This window comes from Bufo gargarizans, chromosome 9, assembly GCF_014858855.1.
Source record: "Bufo gargarizans isolate SCDJY-AF-19 chromosome 9, ASM1485885v1, whole genome shotgun sequence".
NCBI classification, from domain to species: domain Eukaryota; kingdom Metazoa; phylum Chordata; class Amphibia; order Anura; family Bufonidae; genus Bufo; species Bufo gargarizans.
The window spans coordinates 182,302,685-182,322,956 of record NC_058088.1 but is presented as its reverse complement, the minus strand read 5'-3'; the positions used below and the strand labels follow the sequence as shown (position 1 = coordinate 182,322,956).

Below are 20,272 nucleotides of genomic sequence, written 5' to 3'. Positions count from 1 at the left end.
TAAGGCTGGGTTCAGACCTGAGCGTTTTACAGCGCGTTCCTACGCGCTGTAAAACGCTCAACAGGCAAGAACCAATGCTTCCCTATCGGCATGGTTCTCACCTGAGCGTTTAACAGCGCGTACGATCGCGCTGTAAAACGCCCGACGCCCCAAGAAGTACAGAAGCTTCTTTGGGGCGTCTTGTCACGCGTTCCCGTACATAGACTTCAGCGGGAACGCGCGACAATGGGCGTTCGCTTGTCTCTGTATGCGCGATCGCAAACGCCCGTACAATCGCGCATACATTGAACCCAGCGTAAGGCTACTTTCACATTAGCGTTTTTCTTTTCCGGCATAGAGTTCCGTCACAGGGGCTCTATACCGGAAAAGAACTGATCAGTTTTATCCCCATGCAATCTGAATGGAGAGTAATCCGTTCAGTTTGCATCAGGACGTCTTTAGTTCATTCATTTTGACTGATCAGGCAAAAGAGAAAACCGCAGCATGCTACGGTTTTATCTCCGGCGAAAAAAAACTGAAGACTTGCCTGAATGCCGGCATTTTTTTCCCCATAGGAATGTATTAGTGCCGGATCCGTCCTTCCAGTCTGCGCATGCGCAGACCTTTAGAAATGAGAAAAATAAATAAATACCTGATCCGTTTTGCCTGATGACACCGGAAAAACGGATCCGGTATTGCAATGCATTTTTCTGACTGTGCTGATCAGTCAGAAAAAAATGACATGTGTTTTCATACAGTTTGCAGTTCAGGCAATGGAACTGCCTGCCGGAATCAAACAACGCAAGTGTGAAAGTACCCTAAAAGCCCCTTCTTGCTCGTATAGTTATTCAATAAAATGTATCTGTATAGCGCCACCTGCTGTTTGTATTCTTTTCCTTTTTCTTGTCCACCTCACTGATGTGGTCACATGTGCTCAGTTTAAAGGGCATCTGTCAGCAAATTTGTACCTATGACTGTCCTGTTCCATGTGAGCTTGGCAGCTGAAGGCATCTGTGTTGGTCCCATGTTCCTATGTGCCCGCATTGCTGAGAAAAATAATGTTTTACTATATGCAAATGAGTCTCTAGGAGCAACAGGGGCGTTACCATTACACCTAGAGGCTCTGCTCCCTTTGCAACCACCGCGCCCTCTGCACTTTCACAGGACCAGGCGGTGTAAACGTCATCACACCTGACCCTGTCAATCACAGTGGAGAGGGCGCTAGCCGTATCTGCTGTTAGAAGTAGGGTTGAGCGAACTTGTGTTTCCCGTGGTAGCGGAATCCGTAACTGAATTCTTAGATAACCCAAACCAGATACGCTGAACTTAAAAACACACGTTTGCTCATCCCTAATTAGAAGCTGTGACAGTTACAGGGAAAGAGCTACGGCAGAAAAAAAAACTCCTCTTGAGAAAAGGACAGACCCCCAGAGCTGCAATAGAAAGGACAGACCCCCGAGACAGGACACGTCCCCCAGAGCTGCAATAGAAAGGACAGACCCCCGAGACAGGACACGCCCCCCAGAGCTGCAATAGAAAGGACAGACCCCTGAGACAGGACACGTCCCCCTGAGCTGCCAGCCTGCCTGGAATAAATCTAGCAGAACAATTGGAGCAATGAATGGGGAGATCTCTGGATCCATGTGAGGTCCAGGACTGGTTGAATGATGTCGGATTTTCATTTTTTACAATCATGGGATCACCCCTTTAAAGAGTCGTTTGCCTATTAAAAGGCCATTTACTCCACCAAATGACAAGGATGCTGTAATTATTAAAATACTTTATTAAAAGATTTGTACAACAATTATTGGCAAAAACGGAGGCCGGAAGAATTGGCCAATTAAAAAAAAAAAAGAAAAAAAGTTCATCTTAAATGGATTCTCCAGGACTGACGAATACTACTACTCTCATCAGTCTCAATTTCTGAGTTTATTAGGTTTCACAGGAGGACAGAAAATAATACAACCCCATTGGGTAAGTGGTCCGTGGGCGGCCCCATGTAAACAGAGGGCGCTATAGTTTTTGTATGCAATACGTGCCTACAGGGGCCCATTAATTGCATGGCGCTTACTTGAACGTGTCAGCGCTAGGGTTGGAAAAAAAAAAAAAAGAGCGACTCCTCTACTGGCCGCGTCTGGTATTGCAGTTTAACTTTTCATTGGAGTTGCAATACCAGAAGCAGCCCATAGACTAGAGCGGCGCTGTTTCTTAACCCTGGGTTCACACCTGAGCGTTTCTGAGATGCGCGTATTTGTCACACGTTTTTTGCAATAGTAAACGCGCGTTTGTGTGATTGACTGCAGTGTTGTCCAATGAGTCTATGGGCCAAAACGCGCGACAACGGCCCCAAAAAAAGCTCAAGAACTTGTTTATGCGTCGGGCGTTTTAAAGGCGCGTTCAGACAAGCTGTAAAACGCTCAAGTGTGAACCAGTGCCATAGGGAAGCATTGGTTTTCACGTGTTGAGCGTTTTACAGCGCCTTTGAACGCGCTGTAAAACGCTCAGGTGTGAACTTAGGGTAAAGGGGTTGTATGCTTTTTTTTCCTCCCCAGTGAGATAACGGCAAGCAGCAAAAACATTCAATTCGACCAACACTTACAATATCATTTCTTACAACTAAACTGAGGGATTCTATGATATAAACAAATCCCACATTATTATTTCCACAGAACAATGACAGATTCCGCCCCTCTCTCGCCACGGCACTGTGATATATGTCACTATCGCCACTGCCATGATGTGACAGCCCCCCATCATTATGCCATTTCATCAAACAATTGTTAGCAATTTCCCATTATTAAAAGACACCAGAAAGTGAATGGCCACAATCACTGCGGCAGTCCAGCTGACCCGGCAGCAGAATGCAGACTGCCATTTATAACATCTCTCTAGATTTCACGCTGCTGTAAAGCAACCTGTCCTTTTCACCCTGCCCCATTCATAGCCTATGGGACTGACAGAGACAGCGAGACGAGACTCCCCACGAGTCCCATACATTTTAAACAGACTGACAGCATGCATGTTCTACCACTGCTTCATTCAAATAATGGTCCCCCTTCTAATGACCGGTGGTACACCAGAGTCAGAGCAATCCAGCGGATAACTGAAAATAGCTTTTATCCAGAATCCCCCTTTAATAAGGATTAGTGGTATTTGGCATTCGCAGAAGATCAATAAGGTCTTATGCGAGTCATAATTGGGACAAACCGATACATTATGGCAGAGCTGGGTTGTTAGGGTATGTTCCCATGGGAAACAAATTTCATCAACTGCCAAAGTCATCTGAAATACAAATACAGTACAATAAGCCCCCTATAGTATGACATATGAGAAAACATTTGGGGTCAAAAGCACCCCTGCCTTATTTGTTGTACACTGTATATAATATATATATATATATATATATATATATATATATATATATATATATTTCACAGTAATAAAACAAATCTTAAAAGTCTAATAAAGATTGATATAAAACTGCTCAGGGCTACATGATCAGGTCCTCCAGAACGAAGGCTGCAAGTATCCTTTGGGTAATGGGATATCCTTCCGACGTACTGCTTCCTGAAACACAAAATAATAAAAAAAAAAAAAACATATCAATCGTGCACTAGATCCGTGCCGTGCTTTGCCGCAAGCTACTCAACTTACCTCTAGGAAGTGTTTGAGTCGAGACGCTGACCCCATTTCTGTACCAGTGGTTATCTTCCCAATCCTGCAAGAAAAATACGTTGTACCGACAGGTGAAATTGGTTAGAAATTCTGAGTTCACGGGGACAGTCCAGGACCCTCAGTCAGCCAGGGCACCTACCTTTGGACAAACAGACACAATTATGTGGTGCCCTGTGGTGGCGCTGCAGGAAAACTGAACACTTAGGTTGGTTTCACATGAGCGAATGTCACGCTTATTGATGCTATTTAGCGTGAGCTCTCAGTGCCCATGCTGCAGTCCGCAATGCAGGGGCACGATCGCGGGGCAGCCGCATGCAGATTGCGGCCCCTTTACTTGAATGGGGTCCGCGATCTGCATCAGACGGTCCAAAAGTAGTGCATGCACTACTTTTTTTTGCAGAGCGGAAGCATAAAACGGAACCCCGTGCTTCCGTTCTGCACCACATCTACGGATTTGCGGACCCATTAAAGTGATACGGGCACGGCGGGGTAACAGTCGTGGGCATGAGCCCAAACAGTGTTATCCAATACATTCCAGCATCATAAATCAATATAATGTTATGCGACCCCGGCAGTGCTGGAAGTTCAGGACGGGAGCTACGCTGCGAGTCCGGAGCGTGACACTCGCTCATGTGAAACCAGCTTTACTGCCAGGTTTCCTGACAGATCACATCTGATCGCAAGGGATCCCACCAGGGAGGGACTTTGCAATCAACATATTGTCAAGAGACCCTGCTAACCGGTAGGGATTGTCCAAAACCAAGGGCCTGCCTGCAGTAGGGGGGAACACATCCAGAGCTATCTGTCTGCTTCAGGTCCATCAGTAACCGCTTTGTACCATAAATGAGCCGAATAAACTTCTAAGGACTTACTTTGGAAAATAATGGTCTTTGATTAATATTAGGAGTTTCCAGAACTGATCCCGGTATTGCTTGATCATGGCGTTGCCACACACCTGTAGGTAAAGAAAGAAATGGGAAGACGGGCAAAATAGTCATTTCTAAGGGTGCAATGCAGGCAGAGTTTCCATCCGGCGTAGCTGCGCTGGATCAAAATATGTTGACTGCAGTGTTTTCGCTCTGGCATGAGAGCCAGCCTGGCACCGTGCCCCGTTTGAGGGCCAAGGTGCTGGATAACCAATTTTTTTTGTCCTCCTCAGGAATAAGACAGCTTTTACGAAACAATAAATGGTTTTCCAAGACTTTACAACTGATGACCTGTGCTCAGAATAGGTAGTGGTCCGACACCCGAGACCCTCGCCGATCAGCTGCTTGAGAAGGCACTGGCGAGTGCTGTGGCCTTCTCGCAGCTTACCAAGCACAGCGCTGCGCATATAGCGGCTGCGCCTGGTATTGTGCTCAGCCCCATTCCTAGGCCACGTGACCGGGTTGCTATGGTTGGTTGCAACTAAGCCAGTTCTACTTTACACCAGTTTGATGAATCTCCCCCTTTTCCCTATCCACGGCATAAGTGTCTAATGGTCAGGGGTCCAACTGCTGGAGGCCCTCTGTCCCGTCTGAATAAAGAAGTGGCTGCGCATATGGTCTGTTGCTCCATTTAAAGGGGTTGTTTCACCTCCAACATTGGTGGTATATCGCTAGGATGCGTCACTAATGATAGATGGTGCCGGCACCCATCTCTAGAACAGAACTCCCAAATTTAATAGGAGAGCACACTGCGTATGCACGGCCACCCTCCATTTATTTTTATGGGAGTGCAGAAAATACTCGAGCGCTGGGTCTGTCTATTTCAGTCAGCCCCATAGAAATGAATGGATGGATGGACACGCTTGCATACTGCTCTCCATTTATTTCTATGGGGCTTCCAAAAATAGCCGAGAGCGCTGCAGTGCATTCCTGTTCACTTTGGGGGCTCTTTTCTAGAGATATGGGACCCACACCTATCTGATAGTGGTGGTATATCCTAGTGATATGCCACCAATGTTGGAGGCGAGACCAGCCCTTTAACGTTATGGGACTGCCAGATATAGCAGAGTACAAGGACTCCGCTATCTCCGACATTTGCGTAGAGTTGAAAGGAGCTGCAGCTTGTATGTGTGACCACCGCTCTTTTCAAATGGGGGACATTCATTGTGATGATCATCAGGGGCCCCAGAAGTCTGACCTCCACCGACCGGGGATAGCCTTTAAACAAAGGCTAAAAATTCTCAATGGAAAATGATGCACCGATATTCCCTATAGCACCTACCTCCAGGAAATCAAACAGTAAGGTGGCCGTTATATCAGACAGTGGCTCCATGTTCAGCATCTGTGCAAACCAATGCCAACCATTATTTAATCCATGTGGGTGGTTCTAGAAGAAAAAATATATATAAAAATCTGTGTTACAAAAAGGTGACCCACAAACTGACAGAATCCATCATCGGTCTCCCCTCCAGTCCCCCTGGACATTAGGAGTGACCACACTGGACACCCATTCACCGGTGAGGAGTCTCTGATATCGGCTGGTACCGTACATCAGGATTAACCACAGCAACCTGAATGTCTGCCATTAGCAAATCTGATACGAGTCAATATTTGCCAGTGGATCCCGTTGACTGCACGGTAACTCCATTCATTTCTATGGGCGTTCCGGAGACCGCTGTACTTGTAATCTGTGGGGTCCCAGCAGGAGGACCCCCACGTCCTGTTATCCCCTATCTTGTGGATACGGGATAACGTCTACCTACCGGAATAACTGTTTGATAACCTATGAGGCATTTATGGCATATCCTGTTTTTATACCATGAATCTTTGAGACGGGGCGACCCCTTTGTCACCCAAAAGACCTGAAATTATCTGATGACCATGGCAGTTAATGGAAGCCTATCAATAGTAAGAGCGACAAAGCTGGACAATCCATTATACCACCCAGAAGAAGAATGAAAAGTTTGCCTAAAATAATACAAAAGCTGGTGGAAATAAAAAAAGGACACACGCACCCCTTGACTTGTCCCGTAAGGCCAGCGAACTTGCATAACGGCAGCGTACAGGCGGACCATTCCCGACATACGCTTCAGGAAGCTATCCTGCTGTTCCACTATAGAATCCTTCACTTGGTATCCCATCAACCTGTGGGCCAAAAACACACGGTGTCAGAACGATTGTACACAGGAGGTAATAAGCAAAAAAAAATAAAAAATACCTTCCGATATGTGTCCTTCTGTTATTCCTACATTTTGGCACAAGTGAAGGTCCATTGATTCTGGACGATGCAGAAGTGTTTCTCCACTTCCGGGGCTTCTTCAGGGAATGGGACACCAAATGCCTATAGCAGCATCTGGTCTGAAGTCCTATAAACTCCAAGGAGAATATGCCTAAACTAGTAGAACTTCTGGCACAGATTGTGCCGCAATCTGCAACTTCTCCCAGCCAACGCCGGGTCTATAAAAGTGAGCGTGGTAGGGCGTGGCTGGCAGGTCTGTCTAATTGACCATTTTCATGTACAAAATGGTCTAAATGTAAGACGGCTAGGAAGCTGGCGTAGATTTAGAAGCGGCGGATCTTCATAACTGCGGCGGATCCACCGCCAGTGCAGGGCTTTATTAAAACCGACGTCTAAAACACCGGTCTTCATAAATGTGCCCCTAAATGTAGGACTATCAAAAACGGCTTAGGTCTAAATGAAGAACGACATGTGTCTGGATGGTAGATGTGCAAGCGCCCTACCAGGTTAACAAAATGGTTTCCCAGGTTACTGACAGGAAAACCTTTAAGGGGTTACCCCATGAATAATGTAAAAAATGAAAATAAGACATCATATAGTACATGACAACATCTTTCTAACAAAACTAGAACCAGCCCTGGACCTCACATGGATCCAGAGATCTCCACATCCACTGCTCTGCTAGATTTATATCAAGCTGACTGCTCAAGGGGAGTGTCCTTTCTGCTGCTGCTAAGGGGGCGTGTCTCAGTTCTCCCCATCACAGCTCAGGAGGCAGTTAAAGGATAGAACTGAGCATGTGCGGCCTTCTCAGTGAGCAGGTCAAAGAAATAATAAATATACATACATATATTATTATTATATTATTTACACACACACACACACACACACACACACACAGCAGGTGGCGCTATACAGACAAATTTTATTGTATAACTCTGCGGCTATGCTAAATGTTTAATTACATGCAAATACAAACGTGTTCAGAACCAGGTCCTGGTTTAAAAACTGTATAATAATTTTTCGTGGGGCAACCACTTTAAAGACCAGGCCAATTTATTTTTTTCCTTTCTACCTTCCAAAAGCCACAAGTTTTTTGATAGTTTGTTCACATAGCCATACGAGGGCTTATTTTTTGTGGGGAAAGAATTGCATTTTTTTATGGCACCATTTAATTTACTAGGTCTTGTCAAAAAAATTCTTTGTGGGGTGAAATGAAAAACAAATTCCCACAAGGTTTTTTGTGGAGTTTGATATTATGACGTTCACCATGTGCTAAAAATGACATGACGTCCTTATTCTACAGGTCCGTACAATTACAGCCATACCAAATTCTATAGTTTTTATTAGCTTTTACTACTATAAAAAAATATAAAAACATTTGCATCCATCTACACTCTACAAAGCTGTATGAAGAGTTGTTTTTAGGCGAGGCGAGCTGTAATTTTATGGGTACCAGTTTGGGGTACGTATGACTATTTGATAACTTTTTAATTTATTTTTTGACCAAAAAATGTTGAATCGTGTTTTTTTCCCCTGTTATGGCATTCACCGAGCAGGACAAATATTTTGATATTTTAATAGTTTGGACATTTTCGGAGGCTGAGATACCAGTTCTGTTTATTTATTTTTTTTATGCGATATTCGGAAAGGAAGTTATTAGAATTTTTTATATTTTTGTGGGACTTTATAAATAAAAATAAAAAATGTAAACTTTTTACACTGGTACTTAGTAAGTCCCCTCAGGGGACTTAAACATGCGATCTCCTATTGCAGTCTATGATTTTCGCAGGTTGCCTGGCAGGCCGTGCCTTGGGCACTGCTTTTCAGGCAATGAGCTATGACTGGCCTATGAACCTTCACACCTGGGCTTTCATGGCAAACGATCGTTGCATGGGCTCCGAATGGAGAAACAGAGGGAACCCTCTCTCTAGCTAACCCCAAAAATGCTGTGGATGCTATTAGCAGCGGCATCTGAGGGCCTAAATGACAAGGATTGGTGTGATCGTTGATCCCGGTCACTGTTGGCAGGTGCCTGCTGTATTATACAGATAGTAACCACCATGTATGGAGCTTGTTCCATACATCACCTGCACACTTCTGCTGTGTATGTATGGAATTATGCATTAAGGGGTTAAAGGCTAGTTCACATTTTGCCTTTAGGAAAATCCGCCATGGTCATGTCCTTTCTGGAAAACTATGTAAGGCAGTTTCCACAAAGCCGGTCTTGGGATTCCCTGCGAAATACCTTGCCAAATGCAACCCTACACAGATTTTGTTCTTACCTCTGATAATCCATTAGGGAAGTCCCTTTCTTAAAGGGCGGATACAATGGCACAGTGTAAGGGCATTTCTTGTGCAGGTTGGCAAGGAAGAGTTCGCCCACTTTGGGATACCGTTCCCATAAAGCAGAGGCCACATATGCAATAGGAAAGGCAGATTCGTGATGAGAAGCAACTTCCTCCTCCCCTTGATTCTGTAGAGACAAGACTGATGTCAGTAAATACGATACAGGTTTTATCCGTTCATCCACGGACGGTCTGTGGTCTAGGGCTGAGATACAGTAAAGCACAAAATCCGTGGATGAGCGTGGCGCCATTTCTGGCAGAAAGCAGCCATATTTGTCTAGTCAGAAACAGCTGATGACCTATCCCTAGGATCATATCGTCGGGGGTCCGACATCCCCCTCTGTGTATTGGAGAGAGCTGGTTTCTGCTGTGCTCTTCCCATTCACTTTAATGAGAGCAGCTCTGCAGAAAGCTACTGCAGGACAGCTGACCGGCAGGGATGTGGGGTGTCAGACCCCCCTCAAAGGATCCGATATGGATAACCTATCCTTGGGATAGGATATCAATTGTTAGATCCTGGATAACCCCCCCCCCCCCTTCCTCCCAAACACAAGAACTTCCTTAACTGAACTACTCACCACTAACTTCTCCGCCAGCTTTAAACATACAAAGTCCTGGCCCAGGGGATGTTGAGATACAAGGATTTTCTGCCCGGCAAAGACAACAGGTTTTCCCATCAGGAAATTATTGATCTTCTCAAACGTGTCCCTCACTTGAGATCCTAATGAGGGATAAAGACAATATCCCCAACGCTCCATCACTTCATAGTCTGTCTGATCCTTCCTTTCCAAGAAGAATCTCGCCTAGAATCTGATTTCTGTGGTGACTTGCAGACTAATCATCCTCCATCTACCACCTCTGGGTATTTAAATGCATGGATGACGACATATGGAAAGCGAGGGGTGTGTTGTATGTGAATAAGCAGTCAGCTTAAGAGGCGCTATCCGACAAACAGCATTTATCACCTAAGCACAGGGTGGGTCCTAAATGTAGGATCACTGGGGGTCTGACTAATGGTATCCTGTGGGACTTGATGACCCTTGTTCTCCGAAGAAAACAGAGCAGTGGACCAACACTACAACTCCATTTAAACAGGAGACTATGGGACCCCCATTCTTGAGATCGCTGGAGGTCTCAGCAGTCGAACCCCAAGCAATCTTACATTTATCCCCTATCCCAGCAACGGGTGATAAACTCAGCGACCACTTTCCGTACCTCTGAAATCGGTTCTTTAAAAAATGGCACCTGCTCCTGGGCGCAGTGGGTGCCATAACCTCTGGGTTTCTGCCGTTTTAAACAGCAGACACACAGAACTAATGCCTGCGATTGCAGACAGTCAACCCTTTAGATGGGGAAACTGCAGCGCTCCCGGGGCCCAAACGGCTTCCCTGCGCTGAGATCTGTGAATTCATTTGTTGGGCTGGGGTCTGTACGAGGCTACTGGGCTTATTACATCTGATGATTGCACATTCATGTCCCCTAGGAGGGCTTAATTTTTTTTTTAATACTCTAACTATTGTAATTGACATGTATCTGCTGATCAATTTGGCTCAACAACAAAGATTTGTGGGGGGGGGGGGGGGGGGATAAATAAAAAAAAAAAAAAAAAAAAAAAAGTTTAAAGTACAAATTCTAATCGCACCTCTTTCCCGATAAGAAAAAATAAAAATAAATAATGATTGGCATTGCTGCGTCTCAATACGCTTGTACTAATATATAGTTATTGATCCCATACGCTGAATTCCGTAACGGGAAAAAAAAAATAAACACACACCATTTTTGCCTGTTTCACTAAAAAGTGATCAAAAAGTAATACACCCTCCTACAAAATGGTATAATGAAAGACTACAGATCACCCAGAAAAAAAAAGGATCCCTCACACAGCTCCGTAGACATAACCATAAAAATAAAATAAATAAAAATAAAAAAGTTATGGGTGTCAGAATATGGCAATGCAAAGAATTTTTTTGTTAGTTTTTTTCAGTATTGAAACAAAAGAAAAACTACTGTATATAAATGGGGCATCACTGTAATCGTACTGACCTGGAGAATGAAGGGAACAGGTCAGTTTTACCGCATAGGGCTCGTCATAAAAACAAAACCCATAGAACTATGGTAGAATTGCATTCCCCCCCCCAATTTATCCCATAAAGAAATATTTTTTTCCCAGCTTCCCACAACATTGTATTCAATATTAAGTGGTACCATTAGAAATTACAACTTGTCCTGCAAAAAAAAAAAAAAAGAAGGAGAGTGATATGCATAGGTGAGCCTGGGTAAAGCAAGGTGCTGGTCCCAAAGATGTCGAATACCCTGCATTTACATAAGGGCACTGACCGCTTTAGCCAGAATATGAGTCCTAGTGCAGGACCAGACTGTAATACGCCCAGTGTGGTTGGATTTTTAGGCTTTGTGGTTATGTCGAGATATCACCATGCAAGAAATAAAAATCAGCTGCATGAACTCACCTGATACACTGGATATCTGGCTGACTGGGATGGTAACTGCCCTCTGAAGATTGGCCCTGATCTTCTTTGTCTGGAAGGGATGGCACAGTTAGAAGAAGAATGGCAAAAGGCTGGAAAAAACACAAATAATCAGAAGCCGGCTTCAGGTACCTGAGGATCTTTGCACGTGGCGAGATCTTCGCAGGCTGTGTGACACTGCTCTAAGCCTGTCTGTAGCTCCAGATATCTCTGCAATGTGCTATTTGAAACCTTTTTCGGAAGTCCTACAAATACAGGACACTGGTGGATAAGGTTTAACTTTTCTGTTCCTATTGACATGTAAATTCAGAAATGGCATCAGCATTGGAATAAGTACTACAAAAACTGGAGATCCTTGTATCGACCTGCATTGTGTTAGGCTAGTGTCACACGAGCGCTAGGCGGCTTACTTCCGGATATTACCTGATATCTGCCAGCCCCATTATAGTAAATGGGGCCAGCGACCTGCCCGAAATGTCTAGCGCTAGTGTAACAATAGCCCATGTCCTGTGCGCTAACATCCTGGACGAAATGACTAACACAGGGTTACCGAGCTCACTGAAGATGGTCTGCCCTTGATACAATTGTAGCAAACCTTCAGCTGTGGGTTATTAGCCTCTGGATGATTCATTCCGTTCACGGGCAGCGCACATATCTTAGGTGCTCCCAGTAGCGCTGTGGCCTTCTCTCTGCTCACCAAGCACAGCGTCGTTGTGATAGTAGCTGTGATGGGTATTGCCCCATTCACTTTAAAGGCGCCTAGGCCATGTGACCAATAAAAGTGACGTCACATGGACTAGGGAAAGCTGTGAGAAGGTCATGGTTATACTGCTAGCGCCTGTGCCTTCTCAAACAAATGATCGGCAGTGGTACTGGGTGTCGGATCCTCACCGATCAGATACCGATGACCTATCCAATAATTAGTAAAAAGATCTCGGAAAGATTGGGGAAGGGGAATTACCGGTATATATTCTAATACTTGTAAATTGACGTGTCGACCGAACATGGTTATTGTACTATATTGGAATAAGTTCCAATAATTCCTTTTTTCTTTGGTAATTTGGAATGATAATTATTACAAAAAAAAATAAAAAATCTCGGAAAACCCATTTATTAGTGCAGGGAGTCTTCCAAACGGACACTGCAGTATTAATCAACCCTAAGAGTACCAACCACTATACTACAGAGTAAACAACACGAAGGTAGCCTAAGGATGGTGATGGAGAACTTGCCTCCCTGCTTTGAGTCCTGCGCTGGAGCCGGGGTCTGTGGTGTCGCCTGTTGCTGCTGCTGTTGTTGTTGCGCCTGTAGTTGGGCCTCTTTCTGCTTCTCTTTCACAACTTCTTCCTCCGCCTTCTTCCGCTGCTCTGCCGCCGCCAACTCTTTCACTATGGTGCTGGCCAACATCTGCATCTCCTGAAGGGAGCGCTCACCGAGGTTCACATCGTCCTGAGTAGGGTAACCTCTCTGTGGAAGAGATGAAACTCAGATCAAGATTGGTATGGCTGCACATAAAAATTCTGCCGATTGCCTCAAACCCCCGATCGGAGGATCGTGGAGTCTGCCAGCATCACGGATATGTTGCTATGAGTGTTGTACTCTCATAGGCATTTTGTATGAGAATCCATCTTACCTCACTGCTAGAGCGAATTACAGAGGACAGCATGCCGCATATCTGGTTCCCCCGGTGGCCATATGAAGAGAGGTCCACGCGCAATGCTTCCTGTTGTTTGTAATCCACTTGAATCTTCTGGACGAGCTGCAGCACTTCTTGTTGCAGAGAGCACAGGCGGCGCATCCTCTCGCGTCCTTCTTCTTGTCGGATGCGCTCTATCTCCTGTTGGCGCTGCTGTTCGGCTTCACGAAGTTTCAAAGTCAAGAGCTGCGTTTTAGAGAAAATAAGTTACAGACTGGACATGGATAGTGCAACAGTGGTCTACAAATCAAATGGACATAAGCTTTAGTTAAAGGGGTATTCCAACACAGAAAAAAAATTATGTATCCACTGAATAGATGATGAATGTTAAAGGGGTACTCCTATTTTCTGGAATGATGGCATATCACTAGGATAAACTAACACTTCGATGGGGGTGCAACCTTTAGGACCTGTACTAAAAGCGAAGGGACCGCAGTAACTGAATGCGGCCAGCTGCAGCGGGAGTGGCACTGTGCTGGGAAAACTTAGAAGGGAACGACGGACCACACAAGTGCAGCCTCCCCTTCCTTCTCAGGATGGGTGGGGATCCTATAGGTCGGACTCCACCAATCAAAGTAATGGCATATCCTAGGGATCAGTAATCACTTTATAAGAAAGGAATACCCCTATAAGTGTGAAACCAGGTATAAGAAGTTATCCCCAATCCATAGGATAGAGAATAAGCATATGATTGCTGGGAGTCGAACTGCTGGGACCGACACCAATCAAGAGATCGTCAGTCTGTATGAATAGAGCAGCAGGTCGAGCATCTGTGCTGCTGCTATATCCATTCTTTATGGGACTGATGGAGTATGAGCGCTGTACTCAGCCGTCCCTGGCAGTCCCTTAAAGAGGTTTTCCAAATGTTTTATACCGATGACCCATCCTCAAGATGGGTCATTAGTATCCGATTGATGAGGGTCCGACTCCCGCTGATCAGCTGTTTGAGGCTGCGGCACTCCAGTGAGCACCATGGCCTCCTTGCAGCTTACCAACCATAGCACCATCCATTTGATTGTGGCTGTGCTTGGTATTGCAGCCCTGCCTCATTCACTTGAATGGGACTGAGCTGCGTCTAGGCCATGTGATGTCACTGGCCTAGGGTAAACTGCAAGGAGGCTACAGTGGCCATTGGAGTACTGGGGCCTCTTCAAGCGGCCAATCGGTGGGGTCTCGGGAATTAATCAGATACTAATGACCTAACCTTACGATAGGTCTTTAGTGTAAATTCCCTTTGAAGAAGAGCAGCATTTCCATTCATTTTGTAGTACAAAAACCCATTCTTGTGACTGGTGGGGGTCCCAGCAGTCAGACTCCTACCAATCTAACAGTTATCCCCTATCGTGTGGAGAGGGGTAACTTCTATAACCGGTATAACTCTTTATAAATCGGTTAAGGTATGCCTATTTGAATCCTCACTAAAAAAATAGAATTGGGGCTACAGCCTCCTGACACCCGCTTGTGAGGAGGAGTGCGTATAGGGTAGTGGTCGCATTTGCTAACAGGCTCCAAAAACCCATCTCCAGGCTTATTGCTAGGAAGCAGCAGTAATCTCTGGACCATTCGTCCAATGGCAGCGTTCACGCAAGTTGCTGGGTTTCCATTCCCCCCTCCCCCCCTTATGCCCCATTCACACGTCCGCAATTCCATTCCCGTAGAAAATAGAACATTTCCTATTCTTGGCTGCAATTTCAGACAAGAATAGGCATATTCTATTAGTGCCGGCGACGTGTGGTCCGCAAAATGCGGAACGCACTTTGCCGTGTCTGTGTTTTTTGGATCCGCAAGACACGTTACGGACGTGTGAATGGACCCCAAGTAGTGGAACAGAATCCCACCACAGATCTGACTGTCACATGACACTGACCTTTGCTCTATGACGATGTTCCTCCTTTAGCTTTTCTTGCTGTCCCAGGGCCTCTTTAGATCTTCACAGAAAGAGCAGGGTAAAGAGATTAGTGACCGGCCCTCCAGACTCTATCTAGCACTAAAGGGGTTATCAAACCCCCTATAATGACTCTCCCAATGCCCAGGCCCCTAGTATACAATGTACTTACCTGCTCCCGCCAGCCGCATCACTCCGGATCCCTGCACAGCTGCCGCTGCATCTCCCCGTCGCTCAGATCAAAACATCCGGCAACGGGTGGAGCAGCCAGTAGCAGGGTGCGACGGGGACGAGCCTCCGTAGCATCACGGGTGACGTGAGCAGGTAAGTATAATCCATACAAGGGAGGGGGGGGGGGGGGGGTCATTATAAGAGTTAGATAACCCCATTAAAGCCCATGTCCTTCCTCACCCCTTTTCCAGTAGCTCGAGCAGCTGATGCTTCTCTTGTCTTTGCTTCAATTCCATCATCTCCTCAAATCGCTTGAGCTGCTCTGCAGACTTCTCAGCCATGGATTTGCTGAACTGATCACACATGTCAACGCGAGCCTGCAAATGTTCCTTAAAGAGAGAGAAATGTATTAGGATGATATAGAGGAAAAACAGGAACCCCACCACCCAGATGGGTTATTGATGGCCTATACTAAGGATAGGCCATCGATATCAGATAGGTGGGGTCTGATGCTTGGTAACCCTACGATTAGCTGATTGAAGAAGAGGCAGCACCATGAATAGCGCCATAAATTTTATAGTGGCTATGCATGGTATTGCAGCTCAGCCCTATTCACTTGAATGGGACGGAACTGCAATCAGCTGATCGGAGGGACTGCCAGGACTCTGATCCCCCTCAATATCAAAGTTCTAGAAATCTCCTTTAGGTATTTATGGGTTACTAGTTTGGGCAACATCCCACATGCCTAACTTTTTCCCCTAGGTGAGTAGTAGCTAACTTTCCTAAGGTGTTGGACGGCTTGTTGCACACGGTAATACACCTCTATGTGTAAAGGACATGTCACTGTATACTTAGGCAGTTTTCTCATTCAGGCCCTAAGAAAGCAGGGTGTGGGAGCTGTAATGGCAGTCACTAATGGTTATCACCCAGCTTTCCCTGTAATAGATATTAAAGGGGTATTCCCATCATGACATGTATGGAATAGCGGCTATAGGATGCCTCATAAATGTCCAATAGTTGCAGGTCACAAATTAGGGACACGCTCCCATCTCAAAAACAGGGCCCTGCCATGAATAGTCAGCACACCACACATGCATGGCATCCTCTCCATTCACTGCTATGAGACAGTGCTCGGCAGTTTTCATTAGTCCTGTAGCAGTTGGAGAAAGCCTCCCCTACATGTACGATACGCTCTTCATTGACGGCAGGACCTTGGTTTTTGAGATAGGAGCGACGTCTGGGACCCACATCTATCAGGCATTTATGACATATCGTATTGCTATGCTAGAAACATCCAGATGGGAATACCCCTTTAGGAGTCAAGGGTTTATGGATGTTAAAGGGGTTGGTCAGGATTAGAAAGCATGACTGCTTTCTTCTAGAAACAATGTCACCCCTGATTACAGACTGTGTTTAAAGGGGTTTCCGGGGTTATACATATTGATGACCTATCGTCAGGACAGATCATCAATATCCGATTGGAGGGGGTCTGACACAAAGAGGCCTCCGTGAGCACTCAAGCCATGTGACCTATAAGGGTCCATTCACACGTCTGTAGAATGGGTCCGGCTCCATTCCGGTCTGCGGCTCCCGAAAAAAAATAGAACATGTTCTATTCTTGTCTGCAATTGCGGGCAAGAAAAGGCAGTTCTATGGGGGTGCCGCCCGGGTGTATTGCAGATCCGCAATACACTACGGACGTGTGAATGGACCCCAATCCTGACATGACGCAGCTCAGTCCCATTCAAGTGAATGTGGATGAGCTGTGAAACAAAGCACAGCTGCAAGCAAATGGACGGCGCTCACCGAAGAGCTGCGGCTTCTTTGAACATTTGACCGGAGTGGTGCCGGAAGGCGGGGCCCTGCCAATCTCAAATTGATCACCTACCCTGAGGATAGGTCATCAATATGCAAATCCCAGAAAACCCCTTTAAGAGTGCCGATCACATCCACTGAATGAATGAGGCAATACCACCCATGAACAGGGGTGGCGCTGTTTTTAAAAGAAAGCAGCCATCCTATTATCAGTCGCACACATCTTCCTATGAACCGACCTTCACTTTCATCTTGTGGGCCTTCTCAAACAACAATATGCTGCCTTCAACCTCCATCAGTTTATCCATCTGCAGTTTTGACAACGATTCTGCTTCTGTACGTGGCACCTCGGAGCGCTGGTTACCCTGAGAAGACAGGTAAGTGAGAAGGAGAAGGTCCAATGGCAGACCAGCAATGGAGACAGTGATCGGCTTACCGGCTCTGTGTGTGCGGCGGGTACGGAGTCATCCTGCGATGGCAGCCTTTCGACAGGAGAGCTGTCCGGTTCTGTGCGGTTGATGACATTATCCAGAATCCAGGCGGCGTACTCCGATAACACCACAGTAGACTCATTGATACCCTGTGTACGCATAACCAGATACAAGAAAAATAACCAGGAGAAGAAGCTAAAGAGTGTCAAAAACAGCGCCACACCTGTCTATAGGTTGTGTGTGGTATTGCAGCTCAGCTCTATTCACTTCACTAGATGCCATAGCAGATATAGCCTTTGGACAGGTGTACGGCGGTTTATGGAAGGAAAGAGTCAAATACAGCAAGAACGTGCCGTGGTATTTTCCTACATTGGACTGGCTGTCACAAGCCCTCCACAAGGCAGCACCATATTTAACGCCAATTTTGCATTTTCTAATTCTTTGAATTTTTTTGTTCACTCAAATGGAGCAAACCAAATTTAAAAGGGATTGTTCACTCACAACAACCCCTGAGAATATCAAATAAAAACCTCCGATACGTTGCCTGGACTCAGAAAGCGGCAGGTCCCCGTAAGTGACGTCGGTCAAGTTCACACAGCAAATTGATGCATTTTGGATAGGACCGCACTATTACAAGATTACCGGACACCTTCTTCCAATTACGGGATTTTTTTGGGATCTGCTGTGGCTCTAGTAATCAGTGCGACCATATATCCCATCAGTGACTGCCAGGACACCGATGGAGCATATGGCTGTCAAGAGCATGCTCTGCGTTTTAGTAAGATTGTACAAAAAAAAAAAAAAAAAAAAAAAAAAAAAAACACAACATCTTTAAGGTTCAGCAGAGTTGCAGGACACATTTTCATAGGGTCAGGCAGGGGTTAAAATATAAAAAGAAAGCCTGTCAGAGGTGCTCCAGGTTCTAGCACCAAGCTCCCTTCTCCTCCGCTTCCCATCATCTACATGCAGGTCACTACTGCTGGCCAACCCATAGCTTCATCAGTCCCGTATGCAAGCACAGCACGTGACCACTTCCACAACTAAGGCCACTGATTGGCCGGCAATGACAACATACATATAGACGGCACATCATACTGCCGGTCCCTGCTGCCGAGTAGAAAGGAGCATAGAAGTGGAATGGCTGTGACAGTGAGAGACTTCATTTATTTTTAACCCCACACCCTGCCTACGGGGTTCTCAGTTTTGGAAAACCCCTTTAAGAAAACCTGGGTCACAACCAATATGGATGCATTCACAGTCATGGAGTTGTCACCTGAATGACACAGCATTAATTACAGTAGCTCCTTAAAGGGGTCATGCAAAACACTCTATTCTGCTGGACCTGTGAAGGGAAGCTTACTTACAGGTACCTGCTTCCCAGCACTGGTTCCCCACTTCTCCTGAAGGCCTGAGAAACTCTGCTGGCCTCCATCGAAGTCAACATTGCCGCAGCAAATCACTGGCAGCGGCGATGTCAACCCCCATTAAAGGGGTTGTCTCACTTCAGCAAATGGCATTTTATCACGTAGAGAAAGGTAAAGGGGTTATCAAAGAAATGCCCCCCCATATGCCGGGCCCCTCACACTGAACATACTTACCTGGCTCCCTGCGCGCGGATTAAAACATCCGGTGTCGGGGAGCAGCCAATGGCAGGCGGTGACGAGCCTCCCTAGTGTCACCCGCAATGCTAGGGAGGCTCGTCCCCGTCTGCCACCACAGGATGTTTTCATCCACACATGGGGAGAAGGAGGTGCGGGAGCAAGGAGCGGCGCAGCCAGGTAAGTAGATTCAAAGGGACCTGGCATATGGGGGGCATTTGTTAGTCTCAGATAATTAGAAAGGCACTTACTAATGTATTGTGATTGTCCATATTGCCTCCTTTTCATCACATTATACACTGCTTGTTTCCATAGTTACGACCACCCTGCAATCCATCAGCGGTGGTCATGCTTGCACACTATAGTAAAGAGCGTCGGCCTCTCTGGTGGCCAGGTCCACGGGAGCGCAAATAGGCCTTGGCCGTAACCCCTGTAAATGAGCAGTGTATAACGTGATGGGAAAATGAATCCAGCCAGTGAAGGAGGCAATATGGACAATCACACTACATTAGTAAGAGCCTTGTATTAACTTTCTCTACATGATAAAGGACATTTGCTGAAGGGAAACAACCCCTTGAATGATACCACCCCTACAACAGCAGCCCCAGCCCCCCGCTGTGCCTTTTATTCTCAGGGTGGGTGGTGGTCCCAGAGGTCAGAACCCCACTGAGTGGAGGCCTCTCCTGACACCTGCAATACAAATACATAGCAGGAAGGCTTGGTGACTACTGTGGACCCTAGTGGTGGTCACCCAGTTTCCTCACAATGGCCGCAGGGAGACAGTCTTTACCTCCGAGCTCCATTCTCTATTATACTGCAGCCTCCCTTTACTAGAGTTCCTCAGAGCCTCCAATGTCTCCCAGTCTTGCTTGCTCGGCATTGCAACTCCTGGCACCCACTCCAACACCAACCAGAGAACGCAACTTCCAGCGCCCGCCTTTCTGCTTCCGGGTCACGCTGTCACGTGACTCTCGGAAACCAGGAAGACGAACGCGTCGCTTAGCGTTGTCATGGTAACAGACG

General features: G+C 46.2%; 1 protein-coding gene across 1 annotated transcript; it reads right to left on the bottom strand.

The window, feature by feature from the left end:
• Positions 1-3,411: 3,411 nt before the first annotated feature.
• Positions 3,412-20,180, bottom strand: GLE1 (GLE1 RNA export mediator). Its single transcript, XM_044305910.1, has 16 exons — positions 20,040-20,180; positions 17,657-17,800; positions 17,460-17,585; positions 15,646-15,794; positions 15,217-15,277; positions 13,287-13,535; positions 12,886-13,120; positions 11,786-11,898; positions 11,636-11,705; positions 9,746-9,888; positions 9,105-9,295; positions 6,596-6,725; positions 5,863-5,967; positions 4,527-4,609; positions 3,634-3,697; positions 3,412-3,546 (listed from the first exon to the last, which is right to left on the bottom strand). The coding sequence occupies exons 1-16, from the start codon at positions 20,127-20,129 to the stop codon at positions 3,478-3,480; spliced, it is 2,022 nt and encodes a 673-aa protein (XP_044161845.1). The 5' UTR covers positions 20,130-20,180; the 3' UTR covers positions 3,412-3,477.
• Between the last annotated feature and the right edge of the window lie 92 nt (positions 20,181-20,272).